The sequence below is a fragment of the Acromyrmex echinatior genome, chromosome 3, assembly GCF_024713525.1.
Source record: "Acromyrmex echinatior isolate Ae372 chromosome 3, ASM2471352v2, whole genome shotgun sequence".
In the NCBI taxonomy this organism is placed as follows: Eukaryota; Metazoa; Arthropoda; class Insecta; order Hymenoptera; family Formicidae; genus Acromyrmex; species Acromyrmex echinatior.
Genome location: NC_141854.1, coordinates 21180225 through 21203512, shown reverse-complemented (window position 1 = coordinate 21203512; position 23288 = coordinate 21180225). Strand labels below are relative to the sequence as shown.

The following is a 23288-nucleotide window of genomic DNA, read 5'->3' as shown; positions in this document are numbered from 1 at the left end:
ATTTAAGACGGTTTTAAAATAAAAACGGACTATGAATTCCGCCCCGTGTTTTGCGGTTCATTGTTGGTAGTCACACACATGAGAACGATGCGGAGCAAAAATAGAAGTTTGTTCGCGTCGCATAATCTGACATGCTCCAAAAAAGATGCAATAATTTTCTTCATAAATCAATAATTTTTCTTCTTTCTGCATGTGCCAATAAAAGAGTAGAAGATGATAGAAAGATATTCTATCCTTTAGTCTTGCTCACAGCTCGACGTCCGTATTCCTCTTCTATTATTACAAGTTCTGACTTTAACGCGTTAGAGTAAAGGTGCATTTATATGCAAGCGTCAAGCAAAAGCCAATCAGCTGGACGATACGGGCAGTATTGTAAAAAATATGTATTACGCCACTGTAAAAATCGCCTCATTAATTGGTTGCTGTTTCCGCTGCTTGACGCTTACATGTGAATGTCTAGTACAAGAATAAAAATCACACCACTAGTGCACGCTAGGTGCATTACTTGTACTGCTTGCACTGACTCTAAACCTAGTGCAGCCAGTACAAAGAACTCGTGCACTGAGTTCTGTAGCACTGGAACAAAAAACGTTGAATTTTAAGGAATCATCGCCATTTTAGGAACAGAAAACAAATCTCATATTATCCCTCCCACCATGAGTGTAGTGTAGTGTGAGCGAATTTACCATAGTACGTTTTTTTGTGAATGCGTAAATTTTTAATACTGGCATTATATATGTATATTGAAATGTGATTGAAATGTGTAATATATACAATTATACAATCTTGTTTTATTTATGAATATATTTAAAAATTGATAAATTCTGTATAATATTTTATAAATATTTAGAAGAATGAAAAAATATATTTTACAATCAAAACAATATGACAAGATTATAATTATTAGTTAATTGCAGTTGCTATATAGGGTGTTTTTTAAATAGCGAACACTAATCATGTAGTGTTATTCCTGAAAAATTGAATAGAAAAGTCCTTTGTAATTTTGCAATTTTCACAATGATTGATAAAATATTAATTTCCAAAAATTATCAAATTCGAAGCGCGTATCCGGCTGCCCAACCATTAACTATTACGAAAGTTGTAAAATGGTAGAAAAGTTTCATTTTTTAAGTCAATTTTGGTAATTATTTAGAATACGGATGCTCCCCCCCCCCCTTTGAATCTTAATAAAAAATGTACTCATTCGATGAGTTTTCACTTAAAACGAAGAAATGGCAAAAAAAACGGCGATTGGCCTAATGAATCGAATTATTAAATGTTAAAGCTCGAGACTTTAAAGGTTAAAGATATCTGCTATCTCGAATCAATACAGCGCCATGTATACATTCTGCATTAATTACACAAATTCTCTGCTTCACAAACACAAATTCATTGCCTTAATAACACAAATTTACTGCAAAGAATTGCCTCAATTTTTTTATCAGGAATAGCATTATGCGATTCGGTAATCTTTAGAAATTAATATTTCATCAATCATTGCGAAAATTGCAAAATGGTAAAGGATTTTCCGACTCAATTTCTAATCAGGAATAGTGCTATGTGATTAGTGTCTTCTATTTAAAAAAACACCCTGTATAGCAATATAGTTGCTACATGATATTATTCAACCATAATGCTATCTTATTAAAATCTCAATCCTCTTCAGTTTGGATTGCTTTTAAACTACCAAATACTTGTGATGGTATAGTCTGTTTCTCAATCGGTACATCTGAAAATTAATAAAATATTAGTAAAAAGTTTATTAGACTTATATCTCAGTTTGTAATATATTGGGTCATCTAAAAAGTATCCGCGGTTTTTTATCACTAGATGTGTGTTGATGGTCATATATCTAGTGACAAAGTACCGCGGATACTTTTTAGATGACCCAATATTTTTTATATCTCTATATTAAATTTTAATAAAATGTTAGATTAATTTGGAACTAATTTCATAAAAATTGATATACTAATATTATTTTTGTTTAATGTTAGGTTGTATTCCAATATTCACTGTCAGTGCTAGAAATCTATAGTGTATGATACAATACTTTGACATATATTGTAAACTTTCGGTACTGGCAGTGAATATCAGAACGGAGCCATAATCGACAGATAACACTAATCGATACCAATTTAGTCTTAAGGGATCTTAAAGACGATAGTCATATTGTAAATAGCACTCACACATAGACGATCTATCTGTTTGACACATCACTACATCAATATCTCACTCATACATGCCACACATACACATAAATTTTCGTATAACAATAACTTTTAATCCTAAAAAAGGATTTTTGAATCAGTAAAAGAGGAAAAAAGTAATTATTATACAAAAATTATATGGTTTGAAAAATCTTTGAATTGACTGAATGGAATCAAAAATCCTTTTATAGGATCAAAATAAACACAACATTAGGAAGTGATGCACAGGACTTTATATATAGAAAACAAGTATAACTTTTTTCCGATTTTAGTATAAAATCCTGCATCACCTCCTAATTTTGCGTCTATTTTAATTTTGTAAAAGAATTGTTTATTCCATTCAGTCGATGCGGAAGGAAATAATGAAAATATAGATATAAGTATAAAATAAAATATAGGTATAAGTATAAAATAAAAAAATGTTTATAACTTGGAAAGGAAGCGTTTCCGAACTTATTGTATGTTTATACGACTTTTTTTCATCTTTACAATGAGTGGATATACTCTTAGAGTTTGGCCAACTATTTCTGGGGGAAAAAAAAAACTATAATTCCAAATGACTCCTTCCGATCGACTATTTTACACATAAGTTTCGATGTGAGGAATAAAATGTGCGCAAGGGTATAAGAATAACACTTTAATGCGACATCCGTCTAGATACTAAAAAAAATTGTTAGACATTTTATAGGTCATTGAAAATGGCAAAATACCTCTTTTTTGCACCATTAAGTTAGAATACCTCAAAAACTTGACATGCGATATTTTCGAGACCATTCACAATAAACGCATCAAAATCTACCAGAAACAACTTTGCTTACTTTGAGGCCGAAAAAGATTGAATTTTGTTGACTAGTGTAATTAAGTTTTAAATATACAAATGAATAAATTACGAAAATAACACAATCTTATTTTTCATTCTTTGAAGTTAAATTTAAATAGATTATTAATTAGGATCATATCGTGACTATCTTGATTATAAGAATATCTAATATAAATCAAAAGTTGCAGCACATAATTGTCTTATCTAAGAAAAATTTGTGAAAATATAATAAAGTGAAAATAGATTTAATTCAAACGATGTTGAGAAAAACATAAAGGATAGCTTATATACAGGGTTGGCCATATTCGACGGAAAGATGTTTTTTTTTTTCAATCATGGGAAACGTCGTTACTCGATCTAACATCTCTTTCCCATGATTGAAAAAAAAACATCTTTCCGTCGAATATGGCCAACCCTGTATACTTATAAAATAACTTAATTTTGAAGCTGTTTGTAAATATATTGTAATACCTTCTTCTATTTCTACATCATTATCATTTTCGTCATCTATGTCAATATTAATCTCATCTGGATTATTCACATGAGATTCTGATTTCCCATCTTTTTCTGTTACACCACGTACAAATTTGATAACTCCTTTGACATCAGCAGCATTGTCTGCAATTCAAGAGTGTTTAAAATTGTTTAAAATTTATAAAATGAAGAGACGAAAGGGGATGAGTATGTATGTGCATAAAATCTCTATTACCTGCATTTGATGTAATTTTACTATCTAATAAACGCATAGCATCCAACGTAACATCTGATATTTGATTGGATGCATTATTCAACATTTGTGCGGACATCATGTTTACTTGAGTATTATACATAGCTTGCACGCTACGTTTGATTCGAAGCATTTCACGCATTGTATCCTCATTTCCATGTCTGACTTCAAATTCTTTCCAAATTTGCCAAAAATTGGACGTGACCTACATTGTTTCAATTTAATGCGTTCAAAATGAATAATATAACGCTGCTCGAATATATTATTATTATGAACATTATATGAAATATCATACCCTTGGATCACATATTTGGCTACAATGTGCATATATTGCTCTTGCTCTATCTACTTCTCCTAATTTGGTTTCCATTTCTGCAAATCGTAAACATATTTCTCTTGTATTGTCATCATTCAAGACTTCTATAGCCTTTTCATATATTTGCCGAGTTTTTGGTACACCATATATATCGGCAGCTTTCTTAATATATATATTGAACATCTGCGAATTAAGAAATTAATTTTTTAATTCTGTAGTTAATATCTAGATATCTTAACAATATTATAAAGTTTTAAATTGGAAAAAATTTCACATTTTAATTGAAAAAATATATACATATACAAATATATAACAAATATAAATTTTTTCGGATACATATTATAAGCTGTATAAGTATGAATAGCAAGGAAAAAAATGTATCGATAAAATAACATTACGTCAAATCTTTCTTCTGGGAGAACAGCATTCGTCGCACGTTCATATACAGACATGGCATGTCTTGCTAAACCATGTTCTTCTTCTAGCTTTGCATACAACAAATATAAAGCTACAACAAATATAAACTGTAATAAATAAAAATTATTTATTATCTTATTACAAATGATAAATTGATAAGATAATATGTAAATGTTGTATACCTTTGGCATACTTTGGTGGACAATATTCTAAACATTGTTCAAACAGATCTCTTGTACGTTCTAATTTTGTACCACCGTAACGTTTTAAAAATTTTGTGAGGTACGTATTCCAAATGTCATAAACATTAGGCCACTTAAATAGTGCAATACCTTTTTCATATGCCTATATATATATATATATATATATAAAATAAATATCACAAAATGCTCTTAACTATCAAGTACGTGCATGCGTGCATGTATGTGTGTACAGGATGTTCTAGAATGACCGCCAATATTTTGTATGCTCATAAAGCGGACTAAACTGAGTCGAAAAGTTCTCTATCATTTTGCAATTTTCGCAATAGTTAACAAGATATTAATTACTAAAAATCGCCGAATATTGGTTTTTAATAATTTTTTTGTAAAAAGAAAGGATTTTCCGATTCAGTTTACTATCAACTTTATGGAAAAGCTGCAAGAGACAAAAATTTATTTTCTTCTCATAAAAAATTTTAAAAATTTTTTCAGAATTTGCTATCAACTTTTTAGTACTGCATTTTCTTTTTTTTTTACCAACATAAGACAATACGGTATTAAAAAATTCTGAAAAAATTCTCAGAACTTTCTGAGAAGAAAATAAATGATTTTTGTCTCTTGCAGCTTTGATTGATGATTTTTGTCTCTTACACAGTTTTTCTGTAAAGTTGGTATTTGAATAAAAAATTATTCAAGACCAATATTTGGCAATTTTTAATAATTAATATCTTGCGAAACTAACTATTGCGAAAATTGCAAAATGGTAGAGGACTTTTCGGTTCAGTTTAGTCCGCTCTATTTGCCCACGAGCGTTGTTGGGTGAATTATGGGACATACTATATATTAATATATACTTGTTAAGTATAATTAATTTGTGCAGATCCCGAATTTAATTTCAAAGTGAATTGAAAATTTACAACGCTCGTTTCTAGAATGTCAATTCAACATACCCTAAATGCTTCCTCAAAGTAATTATTTTCTTCCAAAAACAGTCCATAATTGATGATAATTTGAGGAGTTGCGATTTTCAAATCGATTATTTTGTCATATACTGCTTTACAAGTCTATAACAATTAAATATACTGATTTTATAATATACATTTAGTCCCTAAAAAAGCGATATATCAAAAAAAATTTAGAAGAATTTATCAAATCTCAAATCACTATAACTTGGTGAATAATAAAGATAAAAATATAAAGATTATGCGTTTCACGGATATTAGACTATTCCTCGCCCTGATGAAGTGGACTGCAAGGTTCAAAATGTTGGCATTCCAAGAATGAACCTGGACACGGAGGAAACTCGCGAAACGCATAATTTTTATATAGAAAGCATCCGTGGAAGCCTCAAGAATATTAAAGATAAAAATATATTAAAAAATGTAAAACAATCGAGCATACAGATATTCTTAAAGTTGATATTTGAAGCTTTATTTTACATTTTTAAATATATTTTTACATTATGTATCACGTTATAGTCATTTAAAATTTGACGAATTTTTCCTAAATTTTTAGTATAACTTTTTTTAGGACTGAGTGTAAACAAAAAAAGTGACATACAAACTAAATAATGTAAATGAATAACATACCTTAAATGTACCGAAACTTTCTTCCAAATCTGCATACATGGACCATACTTTTAAAGATTTGTATAGTCTCATCTGTACCGTTTCCGTTTCATCATGATATGCTACTTTTCTAGCTGGCATTGTAGTGGCACGATGCATGAGTTTTAAAGCTTCTTTGCAGTTTCTGTACAACAATATATATATATATATACAGGGTGTCAGAATAATTGCTATGCAACATTTTGTAGGCAAAGCGGATTAAACTAAGAATGGAAAAATCCTTCACTGTTTTGCGAAATTATAAAAAATAAATTAAAGATCCGCAAATTAGTATATATCTATGCTATTCGGTGAGAAGAGAGCTTAGTGTCACCCGATGATATATGCGATGAGATAACGAAAGGAGAAGCAAAAAAACAACAAATAATACATAATATTGAGATGTTTTTATTACTAAATCACATGAATGCACGTTCATTCACAGATGATCTTTATAAAACATCTTCATGCACGCATGCACTCACATCGAGGATATTATTTTCTAAAATCCGATAAGAAAAATATTACTTGAGTTTAAATAAAATATTTAAACTAAAGTATATTTCTTATCGAATTTAAAAAAATACTTTAAAATGTATACAAATAATGTATACAAATAATTTTAATATATACAAACAACATTTGTATACATATAAAAAAACGAATGTGATGTGATGTGATAAGAAATGGAGAAGAATAAAGCAATCTTACCCATGTCTAATTTCCATTTCCGCCCATTCGCACCATACTGAAGCAAGGTCATCTACTTTGGTATATGGTACATAAGTTGCTTTTTCAAATACTACTCTAGCATCTTCTATTTGTCCATTTTCCTCATAAAATTTGCCAAACGCAACCCACAATGTGTATAGTTTACCAACTGCTAATTGTGGTTGCACTGTCTGAACTGCTTCTGTATATGTATTAATTATCTACAGAAAAACACATCGATTAATGATAGAATTCATTTTACAACAGATATTCGTTCATTTATGAAATTTCTGTATCTTTTTACCTCATGTGGTTGCCCTTCATAAAGTTTTACTCTTTTATGCCATTCTGCTACATTGTGTGGATTTTGTCGTAACAACACAGAATTAAGTAACAATAGTCTCCTTTCCATGAGATGTTCCAATCGCGCCAGTCTCAATTCTAACTTTATGTCATCTATTGCAAGAAGAGATCTAATTAGAATAATTAAAGCAATAATATAATACTATTTATTATAGTTTAAGTTAACATATACTACCTTCTTCAGTAGGATTTCTTGCTGCTTCTTCTATGAGTTTCTTAAGACTAAGTTCTTCAAATTGTGCATAAGCGTCGAAAACTTGTGTAAAATCTCTGACAGTAGTAACTGTCTGTATAGCTTCTTCATAAATATCCCTCGCCTAAATAAGATCATTTATATACATATAATAGGATAGAGCAACTATATCAGGTTAATTTTTCGAAAAATGTGCATTTTCTTAAAAAATATTCCCAAAAATATAAACAAAAGTACAAGGCCTTAGGGGGATCCTATAGACGATTAGTCGTAGTGTAAGTAGGACTTACACATAAATGATTTATGTGTCATTGACACATCACTACATACTATTACCTCAATACTCATGCATACATACACATAAATTTTCGTATAACGATTTAATTAGATGTCCCATTCTACGAATTCCGCATTTTTTCGCGCAAACTACCCAATAAAAAATTTTTCATGCATAAATATACGTCATATATGGAGCATTCCACGTGAAACATCAATTTTAAAAAACATTCCAAATTTTGACGAAACTTATTGAGGTTGATGGAATACCCCATATAAATATGTACAAACATACATAAATATTCATAAACATACATATAGTATATTATTATTATATATACAAAATATTATGTCTATATATGTTCATACATTCTTCTTTTATTTGTAAAATTATTTTTTAGTGTACTAAAAATAATAATAATAGCAAGAAAACATAAAAAATAATTAAGAGCAATTTTTTTTATATTTCTCCAAACTTGATTTTTTCTACAAAAGAAAATGCGAAAATTATTCTTTTCACTACTTTTAATCTTTTCTCATTATTATTTTTCTTTTAGTACACTAAAAAACAATTTTACAAAAGAAAGAAGGATGCATAAATATGTATGAACATTAAATATATTTTATATACATAATTATATACATATATTTATGAATATTTATTCATGTTTATGTACGTTCATACATATCTATATATTGTATATTCATATATGAAAAATTTTTTACCGGGTACTATATATAATCTATGGATTACTATTTCGTAAGTACAGATTGTACAACTTTTATATGAAGCAAACTTTGTTACGACTTGACAATTCTAGAGCGCCATATTGGACTAAGAAATTTGGTGAAGAAAATAAGATCTTTATTTCGAAATTTTTTGTCGTTCTCGACATAAACTCCACCACACAGACACGTATTAATGCATATATTGTACTTTAATCCTGGAAAAGAATTTTCAAATCTGTAAAAAGAGAATAAAAGTAATTGTTATACAAAAATTATCTATTTGATTTCGTTGGTAAGACAGATGGTTTTAGAATCCCCTTAAGTGGCATAAATAACAATGTTAGCGTGACCTATGGTGGAATTAGAAAAGTGATTCATTACGCATAATGGCGAAGTCCCGTCATGTAATCTAGACTAATAACAAATTAAGTCTGCTGAGATAAGACCTTTCTACTAGATCTAAAAGTATAATCCAATCAGTGCAAAGAAAATTTTCAACAGTTGCAAAACATTCTGCTGAATGCAGCGATTTAAGGGATGCTAGAGTAACGAAATTAGACGACGTTACAGTTGTATAAAAATCTCCGAATTGATTGAACGAAATAAAAAATTCTTTTATAAAATTAAAGTAGCCGCAAAATTGAGATGATACAGTGGACTTTATAATAAAATCGAAAAAAAAGATAAAAACTTACTTTTTTAACTTTAGTATAAAGTTTACTGCATCTCCTAATTTTGTCTACTTTAATCTTGTAAAAAATTGTTTATGCTACTCAGTCAATTCGAAGCACGCACGCACATGCACACGCACACACACACACTACAGGGTGGGCCATCTATTGGTACGTTTTTAAAAATGCGATCAAATGAGCATACATTGATATTTTTTATTAATTTTTTTTTTGTTGTGAAGCTAAAAGTATCCGCGTCAAGAATGAAAAACGATTTCGTTCATGTGGCTCCCTCTACTGGCCTTACAGTATGCCATTCGGTCACCCCAATTATTAATGACATTTTGGACTACCTCGGCGCCAATTTCACTCAAAACAGTCGTAATATAATGTCATCCACTAACATCCCTTTCTCACGAACTTTCCTGACCAATTTGCGTATAGCTCCTTCGGTGGGTGCTCTATCACGACCCATATTTCTTTTCAAAATTCGTACAGTTTCGGCGACACAGCACTGACTTTGAAAATAAGTTTTTAAAATTTCAAAACGCTCTTCAAGAGAAAACATGTTGTTTCGTGCCGCGGACGGTATGACTAATAAACTGTCAAAATTTCGGGTCTGTAGCTCGTTCGGTGTTGCCATACGACGAAATTCAAAAACGTACCAATAGATGGCCCACCCTGTATATATATACATATATAATATGCACATACCCTTTCAAAGAGGCCACTTCGTACATAATAATCTGCTAATGAATTCCATAAAGGTCCCAATTGATCTGTATAACGTCTTAAACCGCCTCTAATAATAGCATCTACATTCAAAGACTTTATCTTGGAAGGATTTTTTGATATTAAATCGCATAATTCATTCCATAGTTGATGATTAGACTTTCCGTGCTTTGATACAAAATCGTCTTGGTTGACGATCTGTGCAAGTTTCACAGCAGCCTCATCGAGTCTTTCAATCGATATTAAATATTCAATATATTCTTCTGTATCTTCTGGTGCTAGCTGTGTATATGAAATATGTATGATAAAAAATATGCATAAGCCAGAAACAAATTCTCTTTCCTTAGACCAAGATCTATTTTATATCGATTAAAAATATAATGTACAACATAAAAATAGTATGTACAAATACTATGTATATTATTATTATATACCTTTAAGTATCTTCTAAAGACTCTAACAGCAGTCTCATATACATTATGTTTCTTTAAGAAATGAATATATAATGGCCATATACGATGATGCTGCGTAATAGGAAGCGCTCTCAAAGACCGATCAAACACTTGACGCGTTCGTGTTATATAACATTCTTCAGTCATTAGGGTACAATAATCCATCCATATACGTGGCATTTTATGCATAAATACTAAAGCTCGTTCAAATGCATTATTAACATCTTCGTACAATGGATCTATTATACATCGACCTTTTAGTTGACTCACACGTTGTCGAAGATAATTATACCATAGCTTGTAACTACATCAATATAACACATAATATTTTAAATCTGATATAATGTATATAGGTGGTTGTAAAAATATATAAAAAAATTATTCTACCTGCCCGGAAGTTCTTTTAATGCTCGTTCATATACCACATTTAAGTTCTTACTGTTTGTACTTTTAAGATGATCAATATATCGTTGCCAATGTTTGACTGAATATGGATTTCGTAAAATTTCTTCTTCGTATGGTAAATCCTCCTCATTCTGCTTAAAATTATAATTATAATATTATACATCGACATTTCATCAATCATATAAATATATATTATACAGGGTGTATCAAAAGTCTGGAAATGATCGAATATTTCGAAAGCAAAGCATTTTTGAGAAAAATGTTTCAACAAAAGTTGTAAGGTTTAAAAAGATCTATTCTAATAACACTAATCACATCCGTTTTACCTTGAGTGGAAACTTTCTATCAAGCCTTATAATTAAAAAAGTACTTAATAAAAAATAACTTTATTATAATGTTTTGAAAAGTTCTTGAGCCAGCTATTCTGGTATAAAAAATAGGGTGTTTCATTAAAAAAATCGATTTGATCATGACCTGATCTTAGCGACACCACTCAAACGAATGAGATCAGTGAATGACCTTTTTAAATCCTATAATTTTTGTTGAAAACATTTTTCTCAAAAATGCTTTGTTTTTTTGAAATATTCGATCGTTTCCAGACTTTTGATACATCTTGTATATTAAATATGTACATATGTATATATTAAGATGGCTCCTATTTACTCTTGATAAAAATTTTTTTTCGAATTTTTTTGCGGCAGCCCTCAAAACGGTTCCAATTCAAGAAAAAAAAATCTGTAAAATTACAGTCTGATCGGATAAGAGAAAAATATGTCTCTAAACTTTATGATAAAGCAAAAAAATCTATTTTCGTGAATTTGGAAAATTTGCTTCATTTTGGAAAAAAATCGCAAAAAAAGACAAAACATAGTTTTGTACTTTCTCATTACTTATTCACGTTATATTTATTCACTTGTTTAATGTAGATGTTGTTCAAAAAGTTTATCTCTTGCAACAATGCAAGCATTGCATCTAGTACGGATAGTTGACTGGCAACGAATAAACTTTCTGCTTCAGAACTCCCCACAAAGAAGTTCAGTGGTGTCAAATCAGGTCGGAGTGGCCAAGATACTATTCCACGTGATTTCTTTGATTATTTAGAAGACATCCACCTGCAGCAACGAATTGAAATGTGGTTTCAACTCGATAGATGTCCAGCTCATTAGATAGTAGGCAGAACTACTCGAGCTTGACAGACATTATCCACGATGATGGATAGGTACTACTCCTCCAGATCCTATCCATCGTCATGGACAATGTCTGTCAACTCAAGAGAACAATTGAGGAATCGAATCGAGGCTGCAGTGCACCAAATATCGCCAGATCAGTGTTTGGCTGTAACACGAACTGTCTGTACTAGATACAATGCTTGCATTGCTGCAAGAGGCCAACATTTTGAACAATATCTTAAGCAAGTGAATAAATACAACGTGAATAAGTAATAAGAAAGTACAAAAATGAAAACTACCTTTACCTTTTTGCCTTTTTTTGCGAAATTCGGGACACCCTGTATTTGATATTTGACGAAAGCGAGAGTCTATTGCCCATATTCATAATCAGACTAGAGTACTTTGTACTTAAGGCTTCCTTAAATTTATCTTTAGATGTTCAGTAGCCAATGAAATAATTCGTAGAGTATCTGAAGATAAGGAAGCTTCAAATAAAAGGCCTGACTATGAATATGGGCATTAGTGTAGTCTAATGTAGAAATAAAAAATATATTTCTAATTTCTTAATGTTTTTCCTCAATTAAAAATTATTATTATGATAGATAGGGGAAGGATTCGCCCATAGACCTGTTTTTTAGCTGAATTTTTTCATCTTTCTTCCTTTTCTCTCCAGAAGGAGATGAACTGTGCAAAAGTTCAGCTAAAAAGAATAGGCCTTATGTCGATGTGACAGATTTCGTAATCTCAACAGTGGCAAACTCTTTTACAATTAACATTTCCGTTCAAGGGGTAGAGCAATGCTTTCTTCTGCCAGATTCGTTTCGAACAAAAAAACGAATCGAAGTATAATTTCATCGATTTTTTAACTAACGTGCTAATGATTATTCTACAATGTGTTTTTTACTTTCTGTTTCTTGCTTTTTGCTATTTTTTATCTTGTCATTTTACTTCTTATTCAGTTTTTTGTTTTATGTCGCCCGAGAAAAAGATTAACGAACTTCGGAAGAAACACGTAGCAAGAAATACAATTATCGATGGTTGCAGAAAAAGCAAGAGGCAAAAGGCAAGAAACAGAAAACAAAGAGAACACATTGTAGAATAGGCTTTAACGGAATAATGACCTGAATTAGTGAGTAATTTAAAATATGAGCCTCACATCCGATTTCGATGAAATTAGGCTCATTCGCATTTTTGTATAAAACGAAAAACTATAAAAGAAAAAAAAACGTTGGGTCATCGGCTCTGCGAACGAGATATTAAGTATTAAAGTTAACAATTACTCGGAAAATTTATCATATCAATGAAATAAAACGACAAAATCACACACAACACAAAATCTCTATTCTAAAGACAAAAATTATTTTCAAATTATTTTCTTATATAATTTTTGTGTTTTTAAAGCAGAGATTTTGTGCTTGACTTCGTCCTTCCCTACATTTTGTCGATACGACAAATTCTTTAACCTAAATAGTCATCAATTTTGGTGCTTAATATTTTAGTTCGAGGGACCGACCCAATATTTTTTCCAGTTTCTTTCGTTTCGTGCAAAAATGCATCGAATGAGCCCAATTTCATCAAAATCGGAGATGATAAGACACGTATTTTAAATAATTACCAGTAAATGTATAAATTTATTAAATTTTGTGCTATGACTGTGATATATACAACGCTTTTATAAATTATACAAAATACACTCACAAAGGCATATACATTTCCTTCATTATCTTTACGTTCCAACATTCTTAAGAATATCTTATTGTTAACACAGCAAAGCCACATACAATTAGCACCATCAGCAGCTCACAGTTCACAGCATTATTATTATTATTATCTTGGTAAAGTGGCCCCAACTCCCGACTACAAGCTGAATCGATACGGCCAGAAAATGGCCGACGGAGGCGGCGAGACTCACAACTCACTCACTCGCAAGTAGCATAGAATAGTCGATCGAGTTAAGAGGAGAGCATAAGCTCCATACGCGAAACAAAAGTTCCCAAAGGGATCGTGAAAGCGAGCCCGGTTGGGGAGTTTTAAATGTTGAGATTGTTTGATTTAAGACATAGCTCACAGCAGCTGCTGACGCTGTTGTGCCGTATGCTTGGCTGTATGTTTGGTGGAAGGGATAATATAGGCTGCGTTCGGAAACATCACCCGAGTGTCTCCATTTATCGTTTTATCATAAACTGTGTCTAAAATTTACTGCCAGTACTAAAAATCTATAATTTACGTAACGTCCACTATAGATTTTTTTCAGTACTGGCAACAAATTTTAGAACATAGCTCTTATGTTTACCCATGGCTATGATCCACTTGATGCTGCAAATGCTTCGAAGAGAATTTGACAACTTTGAAGAAAAAAATTAATAATAATTTTTATTTTATAATATGATATACTCTTGTTTTATAGATATAATCCAAGTTTTATATATGTAATCCAACTAATGCCAGCAGTTTTTCAAATAATTCCGATGTCATTCTGAAATAATTGAAGAACTCACGATCGGTCGTTTGCATTCCAACGACTAAATTGTCACTTACGCCTTGGAAACGTCTCATTCTTTGTAAACATTGACTGTGTTCAGAATTTTCGATTTTTTTGTATATTTCTGCTGTTGCAATAGAACGTTATAAGCGAAATAAAATTTCAGCACACTTTTAAGCACATGGGACGGGTAGAGCAACTTCTTAGACTGGAATCAGACTATGCATTGAAGATTGAGATTGAAGATTAAAGATTGAAATTTCAATAAAGAGAAAGAAATTTTTGTTCCTTTTGTTCTGATTGGTCAAACTTTAATCTTTTAATTTTCAATTTCGACCTTACGGAACGGAATTGTACAATAATAATCTATTTACTAGTAAGGGGCTCCGCACAATAAAAGAAACAGGGAACAGAAAACAGAGAAATTTCAACCTATCAGAAATCATGTATTATGGAATACAGTTTCTGATAGGCTGAAATTCTTAGGTGCTTCACACAATAAAAGAAACAGGGAACAGAGAATAAGAATTAATTTATCAGAAAATCATGTATTGTGAAATATAGTTTCTGATAGATTGAAATTCTTATTCTCTATTCTCTGTTCCTTTTATTGTGCGGAGCCCCTTATTCTCTGCCCTCTGTTCCTTTTTTATTGTGCATTTATAAGTTCTATGGGACCGCGCCATGAGAAAGAAAACGGAATGGCTATGATTCGTCGTGTTGATTCCATGAGTTCCGTTGTCAATTTCCGCTCCATGGTTGCTGGCCTTGGGTGCCGTATAAATGTAGCATGGAAAACTTCGCGGAAGATGTAGCTCGGCTTTGTATAGAGAAATACAATTTTCTAAAAAAAACTGGTAAACCTAATGCTCATGAATGGACTGTGTTATCTGGCATTGTTTTAAAAAACGCTGACTGTTCATTATCTGTGGTGGCTCTTGCTACTGGGACGAAATGTTTAGGAGATTCAGAATTGTCAAAAGGTTCTCGAGAAGAAAAAGGTTCTCGATTAAGCGATTCACACGCGGAGGTTTTAACTAGGCGTGCGTTTATACGTTACTTATACGATCAGATCGATTTGACTTTGAATGACTCTGGGAGTGCAATTTTTTCACGGAATGACAAAAATAAAATAGAATTAAATAGCAATATATCATTTCATTTTTTTTCGAGTCAAACACCATGTGGGGATTGTTCTATTTTCCCTAAATTGGAAACAAATGGTCCGTCTCCATGTAAGATTAGACGTGTCAACAAAGATGCTAATGAACATGGCATCGTAGAATCATATTATAAAGATGTACACAGAACAGGAGCTAAATGTGTGAAAGGAGAAGGAGCACAAGATCCTCATTTGCCTGGTGCAGATTATCATATTGTGGGACCTTTGCGTACCAAACCAGGTAGAGGAGATCCCACGAGTAGTTTATCTTGTTCAGATAAGATAGCAAAGTAAGTTTGGAAACAAACATCTATAAACAAACATTGATAGATTATATTTATAAATCGATAATATTTTTATTCAAGATGGCTCGTTCTTGGATTGCAAGGATCACTATTATCATTATTAATACCTCCAATAAAGTTGGAAAGTATCACAATTGGAGGTGATTCTCCTTTTTCTTTGGACGCCATGGAACGTGGATTATATAAGAGATTTAATAATAAGTTAGTTAGTGTCAATATTTTTCAAACAAAAACTGCTTTCATGCACAAGAAAGGACAGCAAAGATCAGATTCTTGTCCAATAAGCATTATATGGTGTGCTGTAAAGAACAGGTATCGATAATATTTCTAATACGTATCAATTTACATCGACATCATTCGATTATTTTTTATATAATAAAATTAGATTTTGTATACAGTGCATTAGAGATAGCAGTTGCAGGCAGAAAGCAAGGGATAACAAAAAAGAGAAAAGGCAATAATTTACTTATAACTAGACGAATGCTTTTGCAAAGCTTTTTGCAAATTTTTGATAAATATCAGAATTACTACAGTGAGATAAGACATCCAAAAAAAATTACATATTATGATTGGAAGCAATGGTCAATAATTTATCAAAATGAATGGAAACAATTGAAACATGAATTATTTCATAATTGGCCATGTAAATCAACGCATTTGCAAAATTTTGTATTATAAAATTGTATAGACACATATGTCTTTTAAAGTCATATTTTTTAAGTTGTATATGAAATGTAAAAAATTCCATTATATCATTTGATATATATTGATATATTATACGTAAAAAAAGGTATGTGTGTGTGTGTAATTTATTTGCAATAATAATATTTACAACATTATAGAGTTCGTTTACTTATATTAGTATAACCTATACCTAAACAAGTTAAACGTACTTGCGATAATGTTGCATCTTCTTCTTCCTTGATTTGTTCTATCTTGAAGCTAACTCCAAAAAAGTCCCGTAAATCGCGTAGAAATTGTATCCTGAAAATAATCCACAAATAACACACAACCATGTTTCTTTTCTTTATATTGTACGTAATATATATGAAAAAAAGAAATTTTATATACGGGATATTTCAAACTTGACACACCACTTGCTAATAGCAGAAATCCTCATTTTGAGACAAAAATTCTAATCTTAAAATAATAATTTTTTAATTATAATCATTTAAAGCTAGCAAATTATACTATCTATAATAAAATCTGCACGTTCAGATATGGTACAATGCAAAGTGCTAAAAGCAAAAGCTAACAATTTGCCTCTTGTTAATATCAATATAAATATTATGTGGGCAAAGATAAAATTATATCTATTATGTTAAAAAAATATTTAGCTTGAACATTATATTAGAATTTTTGTTTCAAAACTGACTTCAGGAATCTGCAATTAACAGGTGGTGCATCGAATCTGAAACATCCTATATATACATGAAAAAAAGTACACACACACACACACACACACACACACACACACACACACACACACACATGAAAAAAAAAACAATATTCACATTGCTGGAGTTAATGGTCCTATTACAACTTTACAAACATCCTTTTTGCCAAGAGCCATAAATGCAGCAGTCATACTTTGAAAAGCCGAATCTATACATCCATTCCTATGTGTGAATAAATTCAATTAAAAATATAAAGGCAATATAAAATTATAAGAGCTTAAATAAAGAATACTTATAAGTGCTTATAAGAATTTATAAAGAAATATAATCTTTTTACCTGTAAATTTCATCTAATAGTTTGATTGCAGCTTCTTTACCAAGATCTTCAGGTACACATGGCAACGAACCTGTTGTCATTAATGGAGAGAATGCTTGTCCACTAAAAAATACTTCTTTAGTAGTTTCCGCTGTCAATGTGACTCCAAAACCTGATGTATAACAAAATGTATAATAGGAATGACAAAAATACAATATGATAAATGATAAATTATAATTACACATTTAGATAAAATATACATTATAATATAATAATATAATATAATAATATAATATAATATAATATATAATATAATATAATAATACAATATTACCAGGAGACTTTCCACTGATTGACCTTTTACAATGGTCTGCATAAATATATACATCTGGTAAAAACTTAAGAAGAACACTTTTTGCTGATTCAACAATACGATTAGCAATTGCTGGAGAAACTCTTATGCTACATGCTGTACCCCTAATACGTTTCACCATTCCACTATCTTCCAACTGATAAAAAAAAAGAATATTACAAAGTCGTACGGTATCGTGCACACATGCGTAAATATGTGAGTACCTGAATAGTTTTAAGGTTACGATTAATAGGACATTTAAATTGTATTTCTCCACCTCCCAAAGGGGCTACTCCTCTCTTGCGAATATCTAATATAACTTCATTGTCACCTGTTAGAAATTTTTTCAGTATCGGTATGCCAGCAGTCTGAATTCTGTCCACTGATGGATCTTGTAATACAAATTAAATTAATGATCGATTTTTATAACAGATATATAATGTCAATATATTATCCAGTACCTATAGTATTATTGGTCACTCCTCTAAGCTTCAAATCAATACAACTTTTACAAAATGGAGCAAGTATCATAATTGCTTCCAAATAATAACCAATACCCCTTTGCAAGCTACAATCATGTTCTAATTCACCTCCATGTAATAAACCAGGATTGTAATATATACTGGTACCAGTTTCATTTAATTCAATTTTTGTACCATTAGTCATCTTATCCAACAGACGGATAAAATTAATCTCATATTCTGTTATGAAAAAAATTGAAGTTATTTAAAAATGTATATAATTATGTATGTATGTATGTATAACACATATGCACACACATAGAATGATGCAAATCAACCAGAAGAGCTAGCATATATATATATATATATACTGTTCATGAAAAACTGAATTGAAAAGTCCTTTGTTTTACAATGATAGCAACAATTAATGAGATACTAATTTCTAAAAATTGTCAAATATGCAGTTAAAATCGATGTATAAAGAATTAAGATCTTTCACAGTTCTTGAAGATATAAAAATCTCAAAAATATTTAAAGAACTCTAAAAGATATCTTAAAGTTATCTTTTATGTTGATTTTAAACATGCTTATTGAATAACTAAAAAAAATTGCAAAAATTGCAAAATAATAGAGGATTTTTTGATTCATAAACAGTACATACATGCTGATCCTTCCTGAGCATATCTTGATCATCCTGTATATACATTGTTATATGTGTAACTAGCGACAATGGTATTAATGAATAATATTGAAATGTAGCAATTAATAGCAATAATTCTTGTATACAGCAATAAAAAATTTATTTCATAGAATTTAATGACTGCAACAAAACATTGCTATTTAAGTTTTGTTATATTTTTTTTCAAAATCAGGAAACAAAATTAATTATACGTAAAGCGTAGTTGACAATGTTAAATTATTGTATTCTTGTACTTACATTTACTAGTATTATTTCAATTTTATTCAATAGATAGTCAAATGTAGAAACATTTATGTATTTTAAATATTACTAACCTTTAAGACCAGGATCATCATTTTTTGTCCTAATATTTGTAATTTTTACTGGCTTTCCAGATAATGTGGACAATAATAAGCGATATCTGAGATAATTACTACCTTCGTATACAAGTACTTTGTTTTTTATTTTAGCTGACATTTTTTTAAAAAAATATAAGATTAATCTTTAATCGCGTTATTACGTTATATTCATGCGTACTTATGCGTATTGACATCAATTGACACTGTCGCATGATGGAATTTAAACGGAAGGAGCACAAAGCTGTAAACATAACGGGCGCATTCAAGTTGACAAAGCGGCTAACTTGGCCAACCTGCTCGTTGAGTAAATGAATATGATTGGTTGTTACTTATAGATCCAACCAATCATATTCAATCATTAATGTCAAATTCAATGTAATACAATAAATTCAGTTCAATGGTGAAATCACACTGTGCGTAATAAGTCTGTGGAATAGATAATGTGTCATTGAAGCAACCAACCAGGAGTCCTATTCTTGAGCAGAATTATGAAATATAATTTTCACATTCGAAAATGACAATTTTTCGTCATTGGTCGATCGTATACAGAATTGCTATTTTCGCGATATTTATGCGATATTTGTTCAAGAATAGAATCTGTGTGCTATTTCGCATTTTACCTTATGCTCATTCTACATTACATGCAAAGCAATGTTAATTTGTTGCGACAGCCAATCTGAAGCGTTGGTTCCAAAATACAAGCTTCAGATTTGCTGTCGCAATAAATTTGCGATCGGCTTGCGTCTAATATAGAATGGGCTTTTTGGTGAAATCATACGATGCGGAAAAAGGCTACAAAATAGAGAATACGATGCGTCATTGGCCTGGTTTCCACCGAGGGTTTAATCGGATTAGAATGTAAGAATCAACCAACTACAGTCGAGTATTCCCCTGTTACAGTCGAATGACAGGGGAATGCTGGATTATAGTTGGTTGGTTCTTACATTCTGATCCAGATTAAACTCTTGGTGGAAACTAGGCCTGTGACGCATTCTCTATTTCGCAGTTGTTTTCTGCACTATATAATTTTACATCCTGAAAATGTAATTTCACATCCTTAAGGCTTAAACACACAATAGGCACAGGCAATCGAAACAGAGAACAAGAAATAACGAGCTATCCAAACAGAGTTCTGGGATATAATACCGAACTTACACACCAGAGCTCTGATTGGACGGCTCGTTATTCCCTATTGTTTGTGCCTATTGCCTTTGTTTATTGCCTGTGTCTATTGCCTGTGTCTATTGTATTTAAGCTTTTAGAGTAAAATCACAGTATAAAGAATGCGTTATTGGAACAATTAATCAGCGCTATTCCGCATTTGATATTGCGGAATAAAGAATGAATCATTGTGTCCTAATGGCTCTTGCATAGAACGCGACAACGCTTACTGCGCGACGAAAATTGGTGCGATAGCCAATCAACGTCTCGGAAGTAATAGATATATAAGGTTTATTCGCGTAACATATTCCAGCATGCTCCAATGTGTTCTTGCTATAACTTCTACTCACTTTAATGAGCGCGTTAGAGTGAGTAAATGCTATGGTAGGAGCATTTTAGAGCATATTAGAACATACGACGCGAACAAATATTGAACTATGATTTCTATCGCGCGACAAAAATTGAACTCAATCTAACTTTTACCGCGTGGTGGAAATAATATTACATTATTTCTAGAAATTTTGCATGGTAAGGCCGACTTAAGAACATATGGCTCCTGCACACAGAATGTGGCAACGCTTGTCGTGCGACGGAAATTGAATTGAGTTCAACTTTTGTCGCGCGGTAAATGATACGTTATTAAATTCATAATTTTTGTATTATATAAAAGCTGTATGAATAAATATGCATACTTTTAATGATATAATAATATCTTATATAATAATGATATAATAATATTATATATAATGATATAATGATATAATAATATTTTATAAATTGTCGAAAAATTACAATTTTTCCTTTGCAGGTAACATCTCTATTGATAATCACACTCGGATAATATCAATAAATTCACAGTTAAAAAAAATCAAGTATTATTAACCCAACAAACGAGAATGGATTGAAATGAATTGAAACGGATTCAGATTTTCAGAAATATTGATTCACGAATGTGAAAATTAATGCTTTTCAATCTTGAATGTATTCTTATTCATTTATAGGAATTGCATGGAACATATCTCTATGCCTTTCAATCTAAAAATAATATTAGCTTTTTTTGTGCATTGTGAATACTGTTCAATTGAAAATTTTGAAAATTAGGAAATGCAGTTTTTCAATCTAATTACATCCAATTGAATCTTATTAAATCTAAAAAAGTATTCGCTTTTTAAAATACGCATTCGGATAGAAAAAAATTTCAATCTATTTGAATCCATTCTCTGCTGGAAAGTTTTAAATATATATACATGTCTACAAAACTAATAAATTATGAAATTAGTATTGTATTACTAGTTTATTACTCTTAATCACTTAAATTTTAACAGGTTTACGCAATTTTTACAGATACGCAAGAATCATTCATAAATGCCAAGGTATCTTTAATGTATAGTCTACAATGGCAGTATCAGTAATGGATGAGGCTGTAAAAGTAAGAAATTGACACTAATCACAGTCGATTATTCTTTTCACATTTAACTGTGATTGGTTAATTTGTTACTCTTATGCATGGTCTACAATGGACAATAGTTGATTAAGGAGTAGGCGTAGAAATCGACCAATCATAGTTGAATGTAAGAAAAATAATCAACTATGATTGGTCGATTTCTACGCCTACTCCTTAATCAACAATAGTTACTGCATTGTAGACATAAGACTTAAGGAATTGACCAATCATAGTCGATTATTCTTTTCATGTTCATCTGTGATTAATTTCTTAAGGTTTACGGCTTACTACTTTATTGTTTTTGCGGACTTAAGCCCTGTGCATAGAAGGAATAAGAAATTAGAAATAAATAATAAACAATTTCAACCTATTAGAAACCGTATATTCTGATATACCCAAGTTCTGATAGGTTAAAATTTAATCTTTATTCGTAATCCCTTTTATTGTGCGCAGGATCTTATTCTACGTTTATGAGCAAGCGAGCAAATGAGACATTAATTGGCTATCGCACCAACTTCCGTGCGGCAAACATTGCCGCGTTCTATGTGTAGGAGCTATTAGTGTACTCTACTCATATCGAGTGCACGATGTAAACTAGGCTTAGGGTGTTTTCCAACGATGTACACAGGTGACAGAGTGTAACATTGTCTTACACAAAGTATTCCAACTATAACACAGTGTTACACTGCTCGATACAGTAAAAAGCTAAGCCGAGCATGTAAAATATGTCAATGTTATCAACTTTTCAAAAAGTTATTTGATAGCCGTATTTATTTTGCAATAAAACCTTCAAAAATTGCCAATTCTGAAAAAATTATAACTTAAGTCTAAATAAAAATCATAAATTTATTATTAATATGCTAAATATAATTATAATATTGGGTTATCTAAAACGTATCCGCGGTACTTTGTCACTAGATATATGACCATCAACACACATCTAGTGACAAAAAACCGCGGATACTTTTTAGATGACCCAATAGAATGGAAGATTGCAATGCATGCTGGTGTTACACTATAAAACTAAACTGCGTTCCAACAAGTATTTTACACAGTGGAATACAATGTAACGTCTCTGTGTCCTAGCTGGAAAACAGCCTTAGATGGGACAGGATGAAGATGCTTTTTAAATCTTAGTATAGTCTTCTTAATCTTAATATAATATTATTAATAGT

At 30.9% G+C, this 23288-nt stretch overlaps 3 protein-coding genes across 6 annotated transcripts; 1 reads left to right on the top strand and 2 right to left on the bottom strand.

Moving 5' to 3' along the window:
• Positions 1 to 786: 786 nt before the first annotated feature.
• Positions 787 to 14065, bottom strand: fand (Pre-mRNA-splicing factor SYF1 fand). 2 transcript variants are annotated; one of them, XM_011066236.2, is made up of 15 exons: positions 13694 to 14065; positions 10809 to 10960; positions 10404 to 10725; positions 9952 to 10251; positions 7544 to 7685; positions 7310 to 7461; positions 7006 to 7226; positions 6277 to 6439; positions 5638 to 5751; positions 4670 to 4832; positions 4469 to 4578; positions 4050 to 4253; positions 3737 to 3959; positions 3499 to 3645; positions 787 to 1729 (listed from the first exon to the last, which is right to left on the bottom strand). In XM_011066236.2, the coding sequence occupies exons 1-15, from the start codon at positions 13772 to 13774 to the stop codon at positions 1653 to 1655; spliced, it is 2571 nt and encodes an 856-aa protein (XP_011064538.1). In that variant the 5' UTR covers positions 13775 to 14065; the 3' UTR covers positions 787 to 1652. The 2 variants fall into 2 exon arrangements, with proteins under 2 accessions (XP_011064538.1, XP_011064540.1); XM_011066238.2 differs by having other exon boundaries at positions 10809 to 10957; positions 13694 to 14064.
• A 665-nt stretch (positions 14066 to 14730) lies between these two features.
• On the top strand, positions 14731 to 16783 carry LOC105152138 (Adenosine deaminase, tRNA-specific 1). Of its 2 annotated transcripts, none has more exons than XM_011066239.2 (3): positions 14731 to 15929; positions 16005 to 16256; positions 16330 to 16625. In XM_011066239.2, the coding sequence occupies exons 1-3, from the start codon at positions 15268 to 15270 to the stop codon at positions 16403 to 16405; spliced, it is 990 nt and encodes a 329-aa protein (XP_011064541.1). In that variant the 5' UTR covers positions 14731 to 15267; the 3' UTR covers positions 16406 to 16625. The 2 variants fall into 2 exon arrangements, with proteins under 2 accessions (XP_011064541.1, XP_087259994.1); XM_087403868.1 differs by having other exon boundaries at positions 14735 to 15929; positions 16343 to 16783.
• Rtc1 (RNA terminal phosphate cyclase 1) lies at positions 16738 to 19751 on the bottom strand. Of its 2 annotated transcripts, XM_087403869.1 has the most exons (7): positions 19485 to 19747; positions 18471 to 18710; positions 18234 to 18400; positions 17992 to 18166; positions 17679 to 17829; positions 17459 to 17563; positions 16738 to 16928 (listed from the first exon to the last, which is right to left on the bottom strand). In XM_087403869.1, exons 1-7 carry the CDS (start codon positions 19624 to 19626, stop codon positions 16781 to 16783), a joined length of 1128 nt encoding a protein of 375 aa, XP_087259995.1. In that variant the 5' UTR covers positions 19627 to 19747; the 3' UTR covers positions 16738 to 16780. The 2 variants fall into 2 exon arrangements, with proteins under 2 accessions (XP_087259995.1, XP_087259996.1); XM_087403870.1 differs by lacking the exon at positions 17459 to 17563 and having other exon boundaries at positions 19485 to 19751.
• Positions 19752 to 23288: the final 3537 nt, after the last annotated feature.